This window comes from Lepisosteus platostomus, chromosome 18 (assembly GCF_059453375.1).
Source record: "Lepisosteus platostomus isolate fLepPlt1 chromosome 18, fLepPlt1.hap1, whole genome shotgun sequence".
In the NCBI taxonomy this organism is placed as follows: Eukaryota; Metazoa; Chordata; class Actinopteri; order Semionotiformes; family Lepisosteidae; genus Lepisosteus; species Lepisosteus platostomus.
Window position 1 is genome coordinate 7,263,008 of NC_142628.1, and position 19,041 is coordinate 7,282,048.

Below are 19,041 nucleotides of genomic sequence, written 5' to 3' on the forward strand. Positions count from 1 at the left end.
ATAACCCTACTTAACAGATAACTCCTGTATAAATCTAAATACCAATATATTAAAGTGGAGAATCTTCTTCAGGAGTGTGCACCTTCTCACACCTGAAAAAGACTCCACACCCAAAAAGTTTATCTTGTGTGTGCATGCTTTTAAGCGAAATATTAAGACACCATTAGGAGGACGCTCTATCGAACGTATTGGTAGAGGATATATATTTTTCTGCCTTCGTTATCCTGTATTAGTTGTTTGCCTAAGACTCGTTTCTATAGTAGTGTTAGTTTTAACGTCAGAAATAATCCCCGAACGCTGCCTTTCTTGGCGCAAAGATTTGCATTTTTTGCATGGTTTATTTCTAAAAAAATGTCAGGAAGAAATACACGAAGATGCATAAAGTCCTTATGTTACTCCGCACTTCTTTGCACACCACACCCCAGCGTCTTCTGCTTTTGTTGGTTTGTTTTAACGAGCACCATAGAACACAAACACTGCTATTAGTGTGTGCACACTGAGAAGATTTAATTTGTCTTGTCAAGGAAGGAGGGCTGTTATACCCTGGGATATCATGATTGGTCAACACGGGAGGGGATGATGTAAAAAAGATGGAGCTGTAGCTGTGGTAACAGGAATAAATAAGCCACGCAGTGCATCACAAGAAGCCACTGTATAGAAAAAGCGGTCAAAAAGCAGTTGTATTATTCAAAGGAGAATAAATTGAAGTCGAGCATTTAATTGGGTATTTAATTGACCACATTCTTAGTGTTCAAAGAACGACTGCATTTACGGCAGTGTTTTGAACATCCTTGCTGTGATTGGTTCCTTGTCCCCCCCAAATGGTACAACCCTCACATTGTGAACCCCAACTAAATCAGTTTTAGCGCATCTTCATTCTTCCAGCGAGAAGTAAGCTTTTGGATGGCACAAGGCAGCAAGTGTGCTTAAAGAGGCCGACGTTTGATTCTTAGTAAATATCGCATAAAGGTTTTATTCAGCACAAGACACAGCTGCGCTTGGTGCCACAGCACAGAGACGATAATGGACGGAGTCAGCAGCAACAGGACTATGTCTTACAGTAGATGGAGTTATGACAGGTACCTATTATTTCTTCTTTTGTTTTCAATCATGCATTCGATTATTGCAGGATACGATGTACCCTAAAAGCGTTAATGTGAGGTGGAGTCGAAGTAGCGTTGAAAACGCTGTTACATTGTTCTCTGCTAGGAATATTCTCAAAGTGAGAAGTTTACTGGTCACGTTTCAGCAGGTATGTACTGTATAATTTAAAAAAAAAACATGGATTAGCCTCGTTCATGAGTTGCCATATTGATTCAATTGAGTCATTTGAATATAGCTCAAAGTTAAGGTATTTGGCTTTATGGTGAATTATGGGAAGGTAATTGCAATTATAACCAAATACAAAATCTGATTCTTATTCATCCACCTCATTAAGGTGAAATTAGTTCCTAACACTTTCCTGTTCAGTACGTGAACTATTTCGTTTAAAAACAATAAATGCATAAAAATAAAATGAGATTAGAAGGTGCATACTGAGATAGTCCTTTATATTTTGTGTTTGCATTTTTTAAATATCTATTTAAAATATTCATCTGGAAAGTAAAAAATGGCTGGATTATTTGATAAATAATAGGGAAAAAACGGTGTAGACAATGTGAATTGATTACTGAAAGGCAGTTTCCCCTACGTTGCGCTTGCATCTGTATTTTTATGTATTTCACTGCATAACTTTATTCTTTTAAGAAAATAACAGGTCTGTATTGCTAATGATCTTAACTTTTGCAGTGGTCTGACCTATGTTTGGGAACCTTGCTTTTGCATGTTGAAAGGAGAATGGGAACTTTTGCTTTATATTGGTATTTCAGCACTGTCTACACATGATGTATATTCTTCCTACGGAGCGAAACGTATTTTTTTTGCGCAATTCATAGTACACAGATCTTAAGAACAGTTTAAAGTTCCAGTATGCTTGAGGTGGGGATAGAAGTACGGCTATGCTAACACATTTCCCTCCGAGCTTCATTAACTGTATTGACGATTCGGTATTCGAGACTCAAGTTTAATTGTATGGCTCCCTCTTTTAAATTTTGCACCCCCCGAATCATATTGCCCATAAACCTCAAAAGAAATAGCGCCGTTTCGTTACGTAAAATGGTCTGAAGGTTTCACTCTTTGCATTCGGTTTCCGTAATTCCTGCAGTTGTCTCCGATGAAGGGCAACTGTTGGCAGCTGTTTAATGACGATGCCAGTTTTAAAAGACGATTTGTACTCAACTTGATCGAGTCTTTATACAGTAGGTCTAAACCGCAAGGAATTCTAGTGTGTGTGTTGTTCCTCCATTCAGTACTGACTGCTACGAATTCGATGTTTGTACTTCGTGATCCTGTGGGATTTCGCAGATTTCATTGTTTAATAGGATTTCGCAGCATCAAATAGAAAAGGCTCAAAGTTCCCCGAACGCATTCTTATTGGCATCCTAGTGGAGTGGTCCTTTTTTCTCATGTAACTGGAATATAAACACGACTGAGGATGTTTTTGCTAAAAATGTATTCATTTAGTTGCTCTTAGTCTGCGTTTAGCTGTGCTGCGTGTATTTGTATTTGTTAATTCGATGCGGTGCTTTAATATTAGGTAGTTAAGTGCTGTGCACCTGGAAGCAAAATTGCTTGCGGGTGTTGTCAGGGACTAAGGTGTGCTTGTGCACATTTACTGCACATACTGTAGCAGTACTCTTGATGTTCACAGTGTACTGTCTCACCTTCATGTCAAGAAAGACCTGATTCTTTATTGCGTCAAACACGTACTGTATATACAAGGAGTCAAAATCCATGATCCGAGATCATATTGAATTTTAGATTGAAACATGCCTGAGTAAGTGTGGTGATTTGTATTCATTATTAAAAATGTGCACAGCCGTGGCTCTAAATGTTCAGTTTAATTCTTTCAGTGAATGGTTAGGTTTGTCGAGGATCTTGGGTGGTGCAAAAAAAGCACTTTTTTCTTCATCCTTTCACAAAAAGCCTTCCCTTTTTCTTACTGCCCTCCAGTTCGGATTTATATTTCTCTTTTTGTATATCTTAGGCTTGTGCTTTACACTATGTAAAAGGTTATTATAACACCTTGCCCAATACAATGCTGGCTATGGTTTCACAGTGTGTCTCATATGGTATATCTTCTCAGCACAATTTCAAGCAAAGTACGGCAGGCAAGATACTTGTTATAGATAATTAAAACAGAATCAGGAAAAATATGAATAAATAGAGTCCAAGTGAACAAAAAATGGAGAAAATGCATGAAAAATATCTGATTTTCTCCCTACTATGTATTCTCTGTTTTTATGTATATATACACTGTAATATATAAATCATGAAGATACATCTACTTGTAGATGTGTTTATTGCCAAACAAATGTCTTACTGCACAGTGTTGGTACTGTGCAGTATGTTAGTTAATCTTTAAGTCATGCAGTGTTTATGTGGCTTAATTTACTTCAGTAAAGCAGTTCGAGCTCAGACAGAAGAATGGTATATCAGCAAAGAATATTAGTGAAGTTGTTGAAAACGATATGTTGTTAAAGTCAAATCCCCGGTTCCCTTCAGGAAAAGGCTTTTTGAAATCCTTGAATAAGTTACAGTATAATAAGTGAGTGGACTAAATGATTCAATGGAGTGACATTTTTAAAACCCGTATTACTACCAAAATATTAATACACAATGTTTAGATAATATTATTTAGAAGGGGGGTATCTAATGTGCTGGGAGTCATTTTCTACAGCCTGAAAATATTAAAGGGATTTTGCTTTGTTTCTCCAGAAAAATAGAAGCACTGAGCCGTAAGCATCATTTGTTTTTATAGAACGGTTTGCAAATATTTAATGGACTGTGCACAGTAGCACCTGATCCTGAAATGGAGAAGCTTGCAGGGGTACAGGTCTGCTTACATCTGCTGATAATCTTTTAGTCCTCCGTCTTAAAGATGGGTATGAAACCTAATTCAAAGAAGTATTAACTATAATTTACGTTCTCCCCTTGTCTATGGATGAAATGCTATTAAATGTGCAAAACAGAAGCATATAATGAAACAACTGCACATTTGTATTGTTTCCCTGCATCACTGGGAAAAATACTTTATTGCATTTATTGATGTGCCATCAACAGCTGTAATGAGATTTCCTGTGCGAGATGACTGAATTCGTTTTAAATTGTTTACACTGAAAGCATATTTAAGGACATTTACTGTTCAATGGGAATCTTATTATGTTTTATCTATGGTCATTTATTTATTACAAGATTATTTTGATTATTATTATTTATGTAATGTTTACTGAACAATTATAGCTCGGTTTCAAGAGCAGTCACTGATCCTACAGTCTATTTTCCATTATCTATTTTCCTGTGATCAAAAACAAAGTTCATAGATATGTATTTATCATAATTGTTTTAGCTGGGGGTTCTCTCTCAGATATTTTAATAATAATAAAATCATTTTTTATTATACAGGGTGTTCCATCCTATAGGACCGTAAAGCTCTTTGCACACAGGGGAGATCCCACTTTGTTTATTCCCGAACGGACCAGCGAACCACTACAGGGCAGATCAGCTCATGAAGTGAGAAAAATGTCTTATGCCAATGTCAGCCAGTTGTAGAGTTTAGGCAGAACACTGTGGTAAATGTCTCTAAAACACAAGCAGTTATACCACCAGTTTACCATCTCATTCAAAGGATAGTGTCTCATACAGTATAATGTAGCACAGTGTCCCCTGTCAGCATGTTGTCACAATATTGGAACACAATCCAGCAGCATCCTGGTTTTCCTTAGAGCGTTCCAATACTCCCACTGAATCGACCCACCCTGCTTATCATCTGGGATCTGACACAGTCGGGTTATGAGGCGATAATTTAAAACAATGTAATTATCTCATCACTTTTTAAGTATTTACTGCTTTCAGTGATACTGGAAATGAATTCAAATTTGTATCATAAGCAGTTATTTTTTTACATCTTCTTATTTTTAGTCTCTCACATTCTATATTGGCAAAATCAAATAAATGTGTTTTGCTATTAATATCATTAGAACCAAGTAAGGATTTGTAAATATGACACCGGGAAAAGATAGAGAGCCTGGAACTTTTTTTGAAGAAAGAATTTTGAAGCCAGTGTTAAAGTCTGCAGTTGTACTGCAAAAAAGCCTTTCTGCAGCAATGACATCTTATTTTCACTGGAAAGGATTTGCAATTTAAGCTTGGTAATGCAAGTTTAAATATGCACCTTATTTAAGAAATGTTCAGTACCCTATCTTTGTCTTTGAATTTGGTTTTCATCCTCTAATAATGTATTCTAATTTGTTCTGAAATGCGTTAAGTTGAAAACATTGGATTGGCTTCCCACTGCATATATTACCATCGATAGTGGAAAGTGATGATGATAAATACCACCATTAGCAAAATAATTTCTTATCAGCTGCTCTTGCACTGTTGAGCGGGGCATCTTGCCCAATATGTGAGAAGGGATTTCAAAATATTTTGTAACCAAATAATAATAAGTAAACCATTTTAGAAACATCACCAATTAAATGTTCACTGTCAGATTTATTCAGTGTATATTTAACAACATTGTGTACAGTTTGCCTTTGATTTTGACAGCTCGGGCATTTCCCTTGAAAAGCCCCTGTTTAGCTATTAAGGACAGATGTTTAGAACCACACACTTATTTAAGACTAAAATAATACAGTGACAGTGTCATAGACACTAGAACACATGTCTCCCAACACCTATCAGCTGCAATGTCCTCCAGATTCAAATGCTATAGAAATCAATCAGATTTCTATAGCAAAAGGCATATATATACAGCCTTTGAGTCAAATAAAATCCCTATGTTTAAGTGAAAGGGTGTCTTGGGAACTGACATCAGGTACAGTATGTGTCTTGATCTAGAGGAATTAAAGTAAAGTCTTCTGTGCAGATCTTCGAGTGTACTCCGTAATGCTTATTTGCTGATTGAATCTGGCTGTGTTACAGATGATGGGAGAGGGCATGAGATTGAACTTTCTGTTCCCTTTTCTCCTGCCAAGAAAGGAGCAATAGCTTTCACACATCTGTTCCATATCCATTCTATGGATCAAATGGTTTGTAATAAACGCAGATGTGTAAATATTGTCATATTACTGGTGCCATCTTGCTCTCTGGGAAGAATGATATTTAATCAGTTGTAAGCAATTAAATTAATGGGACGAGGCCATATCAGATAAACACCCATTTTTTAAAACAAGCAAACAAACAAAACTCTCTTTATGCCGTGTGATACAGTGTCAGTCAGAAGCAAATGTAAGTATTCACTATAGTTTCATGTCATTGGCTAAACTGCTTTATACCATATGGAAGCCGAAGCCTACCCGGCAAACAACCAGCGCAAGGAAGGGTACACCCTGGACGGGGCGCCAGTCCATCACAGGGCCAGTGCAAGCCAGTCATACATGGGGACAATTTGGAGGCCACAGTAAAGGACGAGGGGGGAAATTTGGCCTGGACACTGGGGTAACACCCTACTCTCCCTACCGAGAAATGCCCGGGGATCTTTAATGACCACAGAGAGTCAGGACCTCGGTTTAACGTCTCACCTGAAAGACACCGCCCACTACAGTATAGTGTCCCCGCCAGTATACCAGGGCATTAGGACACACACAGAACGCAGGGTGGGCATCCCCCACTGGTCCCACTAACACCACTTCCAGCAGCAACCATAGCTTTAGTACCACAATTAACCCAACTAAATCTTCTAATAAATTTCAAATTACATCATAGTCATCTTAATAGATATATACCATTGATGTGTTGCTCTATTAAGAGTACTGAGATGTGTAATACTACCTTCCTCATCTTTACTCCCGATTAAATAAGCCTACCTTTAAGTATTCAACAGATCTTCAAAACCAGCACCTACAAAAATATTACCTTCCAAGACAGAAGATGTAATTTCATTCATGTTCTTGAACACTTTGTTGATCGTGCTGGCAAAGGAGGGTGTCATGGGAGCCGACTAGACTCCTGTGTAGTGCGTATTTAGGACCCTATGCAGATGGTAAAATCCGGAAGAGACTGGAGAAGGACAAGAGGGAAACATGGCAGGATCAGGACGGGATGAATGATGGGGGGCTTCTCTTGTTACTTGAAATCTTTTTTGAAACTCAAAACTGTTGTCTTGAGGGTTGTGGGAGTATATAACAAGTTACCTCGCCACATTCTTCAAGCTGATACCCTGGCTTCTTTAGAGACATTTCTGGAAAACATCCTTGGATCAATTAACTAGCAATTACTTGGCTAGATGGGCCAAATAGCCTTTTCTTTTTTTATAACCTTTCTTTCATGATACGTCCTATACTAGACGAAGTTCCTTCCTAAAGAATCTACCTTAGAATAAATTACTGTCTGAGTTAAGACATAAGAATACCATTGGTTGGGTTTATGAACAGATTTCATCTGCAGTTGTTTCTGAAATCTGGCATAAAGGTTCATGTTTGTGTTATACAGAGACCAATAGGCAGTTATTGTTGTGAAAATTATAAATGAACCGTTCACTGGTAGGAAAAGGGATTAAGCCTCATGCAATACAGTTTTTTTTGTTGCTTTTTCTGGGTGAACTGTTAGATTTTCTCTAATGCTTTCGCTTCCTTTCACAGCACAGTTTAGTTTCGTATGAGTTGCCCAGGTTGCAAAGGGAATACTACCTCTAAACAATCAGAAATAGAAAGAAAGAGAAGAAGCAGAAAAAAGCAGGTCAGTTTTGTCTTCCTATGGAGCTGTGAAATGCATTAGCAGGTTGCAATTGGCACTGGTATAGTATATAGCTGCAGGTGGAACAGCCTGGAGTGCCAGTAGTAACTCCTTTAGAAATAGCATCTATTACACATCATGTTTTACAGTGCAATGAATTGAATTGAATTGAAGCAACTTGGAAACCTTCATAAAGCTGGACAATTATAAACCTATGATTCCTTGTACAGTAAAGTAATATAATTGCTTGTAGTGATACTGTATGTATGTATGTTTATCTTAATCACATGACAAAGGTGTATAAAAACAATCATGAATAAGGCAACTCCAGAAAAGATTCCACTGCCAGGTTTTTCTACGTACTGTAAGAGTGTACTGTATTGTGTTTTACCAATGTACAAATTCATAATGGTATTGTTGCAGTTCTCTTGTATATTTCTGCTTATACTTTATTCAATTCTTAGTAGTTTGTTATTGCAAAACCAGTTTTGAAATTGAAAATTAATTTATATAAATGTCTGTTTGTCATAAAGCTTCAACTAGGGTAGTTTTTAATATGTTTGCATGTATATTTTAAAAGTGAAAAGACACTATAAATTAAAAATGCTTAGAGCAAAGACGAAATGGACATTCATCCAAGTAATGTGATGAGGCCTTACATAATGCTGTTTGTTAATGGTACTGTAGGAGTCACTGTAATGCATAATTTCTATCTTTCCTTCCGTCATGTGAAATACCTGCTGATTCTCAACAGACCAATCTTTTTTTTTAAAAAGGAAAGCAGTGCTTAAAGCAATATACTGGCAAGTATCAGGTAAGTGGCGTGTAATGCACTGCTTGGAAAGGCGCGTGACCACAGACACTGGTTCAGCTGCTGAAATTGTTTTAGCCTTTCTTTTCTTTATACTTCTCTGTCCGTAGTTTTTTATTTAAATGTAATTTTCAAGTTACATCTCAAATCATAGTGACATAAAGCCTGAATGCTCAGCTGAAGAACATTTATAAAACCACAGAAACATCAGATTTTTAAACAAGAAATTTATACCAGATTCCTTACTTTTACTTACTTTGAAGAGACTTCCACAAGGGACCTCTTGTTTCTTACCTGTGTTCAAAAGTACCATCAGTCATCAGAGTTATTTACAAAAACATTAGTAATTATTTAATGTAGCTTTACATATTGCTTCTGAAAGTGAACACATTGCTTTCAGCCCATTACGGTTGTACTGAATATGTGAAATTTAGAAAATGAGTACCACTCATATCTGTCAAATATGGCCTCTCAGTAAAAGAGTTTATCACTTTTTCGTGTATTTAAACAGCAGGGAGATCCTAGCTACAGTGTTTTTTTGTTATAAAAATGGAATGCACATCTGTCCCATTGACACAGGGATGATAATTATTTGCTCTCAGCTGCCTCCGCATTGAGCATAGTCATTGCTGCTGAATAAAGTATTCTGTGCACACAGAACTCTGGGTGTGGGAAGGGGCTGGAGAAGGGAGAACTGCAGCTGATGGCAAGTGTGAAATGTTCATTTTTGGTTATGTGTGAGGTTGGAAAGAATGGATTTTTCACATGTGAATTTGTGACAAATCTGAAATTATAAATCATGACACCAAATCTAAAAAAAATAGTAAAGCAAATAGTACTTTGCTGTAAATGAAGAGAGACCTGGTTTAGTATCGTGTGAATTCTCCTTTTTTGTGCGTTCATTCATTCTTAGAACATTCATTGTTCCCCTCTATTTCAAAATACATTTCTTGAATGAAGCTGTAGGGGACAAAAGCCCCGTAGACCAGTTTAGATTTGAAAACTTGTTTCATTGCTGAGGAAACATACTATATAGTCTACATACTGTATGCCCCAGTGTACAGTCCTCCGGATTGACTTACCTCATGCTAATCTAACTGGTGGCTCAGGGCTCGTCAGCCTGGTAACCTTCTTGACCACCCTAAAACTACAATTTAGTAATATACAGATATATACTATTCTATATACTTAAGTAATGCTTTGAACTATTCATGCAGGTGGTGGTTAGGATTTATCATGGATTCCATTCATCCATCTCTTTGGACTTTTTCAGCTGTATTGATATATCCTGGCTCAGCACATCGGCCCCAGAGGCCAGGAAATATAAGTAACCATGCTTAACCTTATTTGTTTCGTGTGAAAGTGGGCGTACTAGAAAGTATTGTTTTTCAATGTCAAAATCTCTGCATTCATAATACTTTGTGTGTTTTTTATAAGTCCCATATGCAGTGCTCTTATAAATAATGATCAAAATGATGTGTTCAGAAACACGGGGTAAGTCTAGTTGTAATTAATTTGTAGCATAGGACATTGAGTAATTCCAGTCTTACAAATCTGAGGATTTGTGAAGCAGTTCAGTCATTAAATTAGACCACAAGTTTAGGAATATGTGTGAGAAGAAAAGCAACCAGCTTCTCAAATGGCTTTTGCAGTGCCTCGTGGTGAAGAAGCACTTGTCTGGTTTAAATTTATGCAAACCCACATTGCAATGAAATAGACACAGGCAACTCACTTAAATTATTCACGAGTGCGTTAGAAAGATAACACTCTTTCAATTTATCCTGCTTTAAGTAAAAAGTAACTGCATAGAATTTTAATATAGAGAGCCTTTGCCAGAGAAGAATAATACAAATAGTCCCCTGTGAATTATTAGAAATGAAGACATGAAATCAAGCCTTAAGCCTACATTATTACATTGAAAAAAGAAATTTGAGAAGTTATTTAAAACAGCTCCCAGACAACAGGAGCACTCAACTCTTTGAAGCAGAGTTTCCAAACCAATGTCTTAGAAGATGACAAGAGACGCTCTCCTGTAGGACTTGTCCTTTTTTGGGTTTGAGGTGGCAGTGCTTCTGACTAATTGATCATTAAATATCCAATTGACACTATTCATAAGAGTTAGGGTGTGAACTCTAACATCTGGGCGAACTTCCACTTTGGGCTTGACCTGCTTAGAGTTCTCCCTTATGCCAGTGGGTGCAGCAGGTTTTCACATCTCCACCTGACTTCTGTGTAGGGTCTTTTAGTACAGGTGGGTGCTGTGCAGTCTTATCGCTTTGCTATAAGCCGCCTCCTGTATGTGAAGTGCTCTGGGATCCATGCATCCTCTCTATTTCAGCAAAGCATTTTGTTTCATTTATTGGCCAAGCTAAATACTTTCTTAATTTGCTTTACACTCTTTCCTGTTGCATTTAATATATGAGAAATTTCTGTCATTTCACCACTGTTGCGAATGGTTGACCTATGAGTTTGATATTTTGGTTAGAAATTAGCATGGAGGTGCAACATGATTAATTTTTCTAATGAAAGAACCGTTCTTGACATTTGTATGAGTTTATTTAACCAGATGAAGGTTTGGTCTGAGATCTGATACATTTTGCACCTAGTCCAATTAGATGAAAATTATCCTTGTGGTGAAATTAAAATAAATGTCCTCTTCTTGCGATTGTAGAATAAGGTAGGATGGAAACACAGCAGTGATGATCCTCTTAACCTTTGGCGACTAATTATGCTCCTTAGAGTAGGAGCAGATTGTGTTAGTCATCACTAAATATTTTTTTTCTGCTTTTGTGAACTGAACAGGGCATTCCTGGGTATCTCCTAGACATTGCAGAATTTATTCTTTAATAAGCTACTGGTTGATAAAACCACAACCACTAGACATCTGAACAGCTTCTGCCCCGTGGCCGTTGCCCTGCTTAACCAGGACACATGAATACGGTACGCAGAGCATATGTACGGACCTCTGCGTGTGTTTTGTATGAAGTATACTGAGTATGTACTATTGATTGTTTCTTTCTATCTGTATTTTTGCAGCAAGACACCAGAGTCAGTTCCTGGTACTGTATGTGTAACATACTTGGCAAATAAAGTGATTCTGATTTAGCTGGTTTTCTTCACTTGTTCTTAGTTTTATGTGCCTGCCTTTTTATTTGCAACATAATAATTAAGGTCATAGCTCTATTGTTCTATTCATTATAAAATGAAATGGGCAGTTCTCATCATTAAATTATTTATCTGTATTAATGGCTACTTACAGTATATTCATAAGAAATCATAAATGTTGAAAATTTGAAGGTGCAGTACTAAAACAGTTCTGGAGGTTATTGAGCAGGTTTTCCAGTCCTGGTTCTGGAATGTCTTCTAGTTTTCATTCCAGTTGACTGTTAAATTAAAACTGTTTGCTTGTATTTATTACAACCATTTCCCTTCTTCCAAATAGTGTAAGGTAAAATTTTTTGAAAAAAGTTGAAGACCTAATTAAAATATTCAGTCTTTACAACAAATAGTTGTTTATGTATGTTAATAGAGAAAATATATTTGAAGTTTTCTAAACATTTGTCTACTGTGCATTGGTATGACAAGAAATAATGCCTACAGAAAGAAAAAAAACGTGCTTGTTGATTTGGGTGAGGAAGGCTGTTTCAAATATGCAATACCATAGAAAAAGAACTGCTAACGATTTATTGTTTTTTTTTTTGTTCAGGGTAGAACACTTCACCACAGCAATTCATCAGGAGAGACTTTGGGTGATTCATTCCCCTGGAGAGGTTTAAAGAGTAGAAAATTTGACTCACTATGAAAGCCTGATCATGCGCCAGTGAATACATTAATGTTTGAGGACCAATGATTGTATAGACAGGTGATTTAATAAAACTTTGCACAGTTTAAACCTTTTAAAACCAGGCTAGCGACAGCAGTATCATAGAGTAAAAGGTCTCAGAGCACACTGGCACTGGAGTACTGTAACACTTCAATGGTATGAATCATGTTTATCCTGTATACTGTTTGTGGTTATATATATATACTGTACAGTCTGCTGAGCTTGTCAGTGCTTTATGTAGACCATGTAAAGTACCCAGAGATGCCAGGTGTGTTTGAAAGCTGATGTGTCTTTGAAACCACTTCACTTTACACACAGAAAATAACACCAGCTGCTATAGCAAATAAAATGCAAAGTAAAAAGCAATGCACCTCTTGCAAAAATTCGGGATTTGTCCAAGTTGCACATATTTGTTCATATCAACTTCTCATGTACTGCACACATTTATCCTTCTTCTTATTATTATCACCTTTAATTTTATTTGTTACTGTAACACACACAACATTTGAGTCAGTGATTCAGGATTAGAAATTGGATATGTTATAGTCTAACCAACATTGAACTTACAATACCTAACATTTTTTGCTGAAGCTTCCACGTTGCACACTTGACACGTCCTTCGTGAGCAATTCTTTGTGAGAATGTGATGTAGATGTGTGTGAAGTAATAGGTTACTGTAGATATTAATCCATAAGAAACACTGAAAGTAATTGCCCCAGGGCAAGAAAACCTTACAGTATTAATTGAATCTGAAATAGTTGATTTTGGTTTTTTTTAATTTAAGTCTTATGCATTTTAGTTTTTCACGGGCAAAAATGGCTTATTAACACTACCATTGATTTATTTGATTTGGCCTGAAGTTTTAACGTTTATCCTATTTGTTTTTTATTATCATGGTTGTGCAGACAGCAGAGCTACTCTGCTTAATACGAGGGTCCAATTGTCTGTTAAAAATACGTTAAAATAAAATGGCATATACTGTAAATATCTAAACAATCTCTTGCAACATATAATGTAGATCTTCTGTATCTGTGGGCTCTGTTTAAAGAAAGAAACCCACATAAAAAATGACCGTTTTACAAATGGGAATATAGTATAAAGTGTAAATTAAAACTTGTGGTAAGCTTTCTTTTGAAACTGCTATTGGTACTACTGTAGGTGTGGTCTGGTGGGAGCTGTAGCACTTTTGTTTGTCTGGTTGTGAAATGTTGTTTTGTCTTGTGTTTGTTACCACTTGAGTTGGTGACACAGAAAAGAACTTGACTTCCATCCCTGTGATCTAGGAATAACAGCTGAACCCACTTTCTCCACCAGCACTACAATATTATTAAAAAAAAACAGAACCGGAGGCCCTGCACCATTCTTAAACCTTATTTCAAAGTCAGTCCAATGGGACACCATTAGTGGACACACCCAGCCACTCAAGTAGAAGTGAGGTGAGCAACAGTTTGTTTGTGTCTTAGGAATTATCGTTTAGTGATGTGTTTCTGTAAACCATAGCTGGGCTTCGCAAGTTATCATTCTTGTTTGTAGTAATGTAATTTACAGTTATAGCCCAAGGTGTTTTGCCTTCTGTCATGTAGTGTGTTTCAACCAACAAAGTATATGTGGATTTACTGTGAACCCTGAGTTCAAAGTTTTGTTGATATTCAAAATCAAATTTACAGACAGATTCTACATACCTTATCTAAATATTGGTTAATTTAACTGAAACACTCTAGAATACTGTTTTTTGTCCTTCTGCCAGGTTCTGGTGTTATCTTATGTCTTATACAGTGAGAAGGTCCTGAAAATTCTGTCCCAGTGTTTAATCATTAAAACAAACCCTGAGGTCTGCCATAGATATGTTTTAATTATATCTAAAATTATGAATAATTAGCCATTGTAATATAGAACCTTTGTGTTCCTTCTAAAATGCGGATAGTACTATTTACTTGGTATATGTGGTATACAGTACTGTAGCTATAATAAGATGCTTAAGACTTAAGACTTTGTGACAGATGAACCTTTCTAGTACAGTACATGAGCAGGTTGACTCGTAAAGGGTGCCTTATACTGCAGATCAGATTTTCATTAGATGCTTGATATCCTTTATGCAAAGATGCAAAGGACTTTCCTTTCTTCAGCATAGCTCATCAGTGAGGAGACCGTATTTTCACATTTCTAACCCTGTACGTACCATGATTAATTTAATTAGATACTGAGGTATAACAACAATATTCAGTCTTCTTCATTCATATGTTCATAAGATCTGTACTGTAACTTTTGTTGTCATGTTGTTGATAGTGGTACTTGGTAACAGAAAAATGAGTAAAACATTGTTTAAATTAAATGCAATTAAAAAATAGTACAGTAATACTGTACTTAAAGCATTGTTACAAATGCTGATGTATGGAACAGTCAGAATAAAAAGAATAAGAAAAAGAACAAAAGAAAAAAGAGTAAATTTAACAGAGTCTGGCAGAAGCTTGGTAATGTCTGTTGTAGACTCCCAGGAGTTCCACCCCCATTCTTCTGGACATTCAGAAAGAAAAGGACCTACAGTATGGATGCCAGGGAAGAATGGCAGCGGGTTGCCAGCGCAGGCTATCAACTTGGCTGCCGGAGTAACTACGAGCCAAATTCTCTCCTGTAAAATAAACAGCAATCGTTCTCTGTATTTTTTTTGTGTTCTTCTGTTGTCTTAGCCACATACTATACTGTATGTACACATGCTACTGTAAGTCAACTGTTACATTAGGCAGATATTTCAGCAGATCATATCATTAGATAGTTCCTGGTCCCTTTCTATGTTGAACAATGGAAACCTTTAAACATTTGCACACAGAAATTACATTACCATTTTAACAATGTTAAATGGCAGCATAAATGCATAGAGTTCAATCCCATTGATATCTCAGTGTTTGTGGAGACGTGACATGCACTGGTATCCACCCTGTCAATGCAGTTAGCTAACCATGAGTACGACATAAATCCCTTAATTAATTAATCCTTCTGTGAGATCAATTCCACTGCAGTGCAGAACCCAGGCTTTTCACCCAGGGTACATGTTTTCCAAACATCTGGTGCAAGCAGTTCACTTTAGTGTGCATCCTCTGGTTTCCCAAATGTACAACTACTGTTACAGAATTAACTATTCTCTATTTGTTGTAGAGAGTGCAAAAACATTTATTCAATGTTTTTTCAGTAGCTGATGTATGTGCAAATGTCACATTGAATCACACAGTTGTGGATGTCCAGTATGTCTTCCTATTTTTTTAATAACAATCCAGTCGCAAGCTGATTTTATTCATATGGGTAGAGATACAATAAAAACTGATACACTGGTTCTCCAGGACCAGGTTTAGAAACCCATTCAGGTACACCAACAACAATCTATACTTTAAGGGACAACTGGTATTTTTGGTGATAACAATTCAAGCAACCTAAACATTAGGCAGATTTTCAGCAGGGGTTTAAACTTTAAAGTGGAAATTGCTTTTGAGGCAACCATTAGGTAGTCATTAAATAACAGATGGAGATAGTCTCGTAGATAGCTGTTTTTATTTCATCATCCATTTATCAATAAAAAATGAAACAATATACATATTAACCACAATTGTTGACAACTACAATCTATGGCCTTTGCTGCAAGAAAACGTGTGCTGGTTCAGTGAGGTTAATATTGTGCTCAGACTAAGCCAGCTTAACTATATTTATTATTGAGTATCCCTTGAGAAAATTATGCATTTTCCATGGAGCCTTTTTAATGTACTATCAACTCTCTAGTTAGATTCTTCCCATTCTGTACTGTTAATCTTCATAAATATATTTTCTGTCTTTTTGACTGTTTATAAGCAGGTATATTTGTTAGGAAATCTGAACTACTAATCAAGAGTAGAGAGTCTGGCATCTTTGTGTGGCTATTTAATGGTCCATTAAACACTGTATATCCCCAGCATTTGTTTTCCAAAATGTCTTAACATTGATGGTAACCTTCTGATGTAATTTGTTCTGCAGTTACTAATTTTTCACAGCTTCTTACACCGATTGAGCTAACAACAGCTCTTAAAATGAGGTTCATATATTATTAATATATCTGAATTTAGAAGTGTGAGAAGAAGTGACAAAAACATTAGCAAATAATTTCTATGTAGCTTCTGAACATTTTTCTATGTCCATAATAATGTTACCAGGTTGAAAAACATGTTGTGGCTTCAGTATACTGTATATTAATTTGCCGACTGAAAACGCTTTTCAGAAAACATATTGCTTTGCATTTTTGTTGATTTTGGGTTTTTATGAAGATGGGTTGCTCTTATTTCAGTTGCTCAAATGGCTTCCTTCTCTCTTTTTAACTGCCTTCTCACTCTTCCTTTGCTTCCAAAACGTTTTTCCCCTCTCACTGCTCGGCTTCATGCACAGTCCAGGCTGCAACCAACTGGATGTACACCAACAGTGCAGTGTAATCAAATCAGAACCGTTACGATTTTTTTCTTTGCTCTACACTATGAAGCTGACTGTTAATCAGAAACTACAGGTGGAAGAATTTATGCTTCTACATTAATGCCATAAAATGTGACGATGCAGTCCTTGTTTGTAAATAGAGGCCTGAAGCTTTCTCTCAGCTGCTGTTTGAATTCCCCCATCATTCTCACAGTCGTGTGCCTTTGGAGCCTGTTGCTATGGAGAAAGGTCTTTGTGGAAATCGGAGCTTACAAGAGTGTCCGTGTGAATGGAAAAAAAAAACATTTACAGTATTTACTTATTCTCGCAGAAAGGAGAACATGCACAAACTCCATTAGAAGAAAACGCTTCTTGGTTTATCTCCTAGATGCAAAGATGCTTTGATAGGTCATATTAACACATTTTAAAAAAAGGTACATGTTAGTGTAAATTTTATTTTCCAAAATTCAATTTAAGACCTTATAGCATGTGTCATGTTTTTTAATATTCATCTCAATTTATGAATGCAGTTCTTTACAGATATGTATGTTGAATAACCTGTATAAAATAGAGAAGGATTGGTGTACACAAATATGATTGTGAAAAACAGAGAGGGAAGATGTGTTTTCAAAGCATTTCTTTCTGAAGTGCACCATACAACGTGGTTCATACAACAGCGTGGATGTAAATACTTGACATTTTATATTAAATTGCATTTATATGTACTGTACAGTATATGTATATACTATACATGTGTGTATATATATATACATGTACACCTAACACCTGCACACCTGAAGAAGGCTCCACAGCCGAAACATTGTGTTTTCTCTTCTCTTTTTCAGCAGGAATAAACCTATTACTTGTTCCCATGTATATATATGCATTACAGTATATACTATATATTACAGCTGTAGTCAACTCATATACAGTAGGTGGATTTTTAGGTTAGTCTTGACTGTGAAAATTCTACTTTGGTTTAAATTTTAATATATTAATGAGGAGTAAGCCGATGGCCAAATATGTTACATTATCCTAGTAAAATTGAAAAGACAAAAACACAGCCATTTGTTGTACCTTCTGTGTGACCAGTTCTTGAGCAATTGATGGTAATCGTCAAACAAGCCTTTTTAGGCATATCCCAGGAAGCAGAAACAGTATCTAATATTGTTCTTATCAGCACACAGTCATTGGACTATGAGAAAAGGTCTATGTGAATGCACTGTTCTGTGAGTAGACTATGGAACTAACACTTTTGAGAATTTGATTTCAAATGTTAATTTTCTCACAGGTGCTGGGCTTTAAATGACATTTTACAACTGTAAGGTTCTTCTAAAGGACAGGCACCGAAAACAAGACATATGGATATTTTGGAAAATGCCTTTTTCGTAATGAACCAGCTGGTTCTTGGTTGACTTAAAGGATGTTTTGCGACAGATGTTTGCTGTATTTTCCCTCTACAGATTTTCCAAAGATAAATTGTTGGACTGTGCTCCCACAAAGCCAGTGTAATCTATAATACATTTAATTATCAGGAAGTACTCCACTGAGGAAAAAAATGCAGGAAACAATATGTTCTTACCTAACCTATGAATTCATAATTCTAATCAAATTTCCTTAGTTATCTTCAAAAATAAACTTTATGCAACAAATAAGTTCCATGGACATAAAACCTTGACCTAATTAAAATCATCTGTAGAGGAAATACATTTATGGGACATGAACTTGACTTAAAACTATCAATTAAGTAATTATAAATTCCTATACTGCAGTTCTCATGCCACTTCTTAAAATAGGCTAAAATCTTTAAAATTATTGAAAAAAACGACTTTTTGAAATTAAAAGCATGAGAAATAGAAAGGTACCCCAGTCTTGTTTTTTTTGCACTTTTCTTTTTATTGTCTAATAAACTGTGCACTGTACTTCGTGTACCAGTAATTGTAGTGATGATACTAAAAAACAAAACTGTGCTAGTTTGTAACCTTCATTTGAAATGTAAGGTGGCCCCCATGTGGTGAAATTGGAGAAATACATTTTGATTTCTTATCAGGATATTATGGCTCAGCAATATACAGTAGTAATAAGGTAAGAATAGTCACCTGCATCGGTTTTCAAGCTGGACAGGAACAAGTAGTAGTTAATTGCATGCTGCAAAGTCAATGAAAAAAGATGAACAATACATCCATCCATCTTCTAACCTCTTCATCCA

At 36.2% G+C, this 19,041-nt stretch overlaps 1 protein-coding gene across 2 annotated transcripts in view; it reads left to right on the top strand.

Annotated features, from left to right (window-relative positions):
* Positions 1 to 709: 709 nt before the first annotated feature.
* The window catches only part of tub (TUB bipartite transcription factor), a 69,335-nt gene continuing 51,003 nt past the window's right edge, over positions 710 to 19,041 (top strand). Inside the window, exon 1 of one of the 2 annotated variants that reach the window (XM_088611913.1) lies at positions 710 to 1,079. In XM_088611913.1, coding sequence (XP_088468039.1) covers positions 1,024 to 1,079 — 56 coding nt within the window. In that variant the 5' untranslated portion in view covers positions 710 to 1,023. The remainder of the gene's footprint in view (positions 1,080 to 19,041) is intronic. The other variant, XM_088611911.1, reaches the window with a different exon arrangement.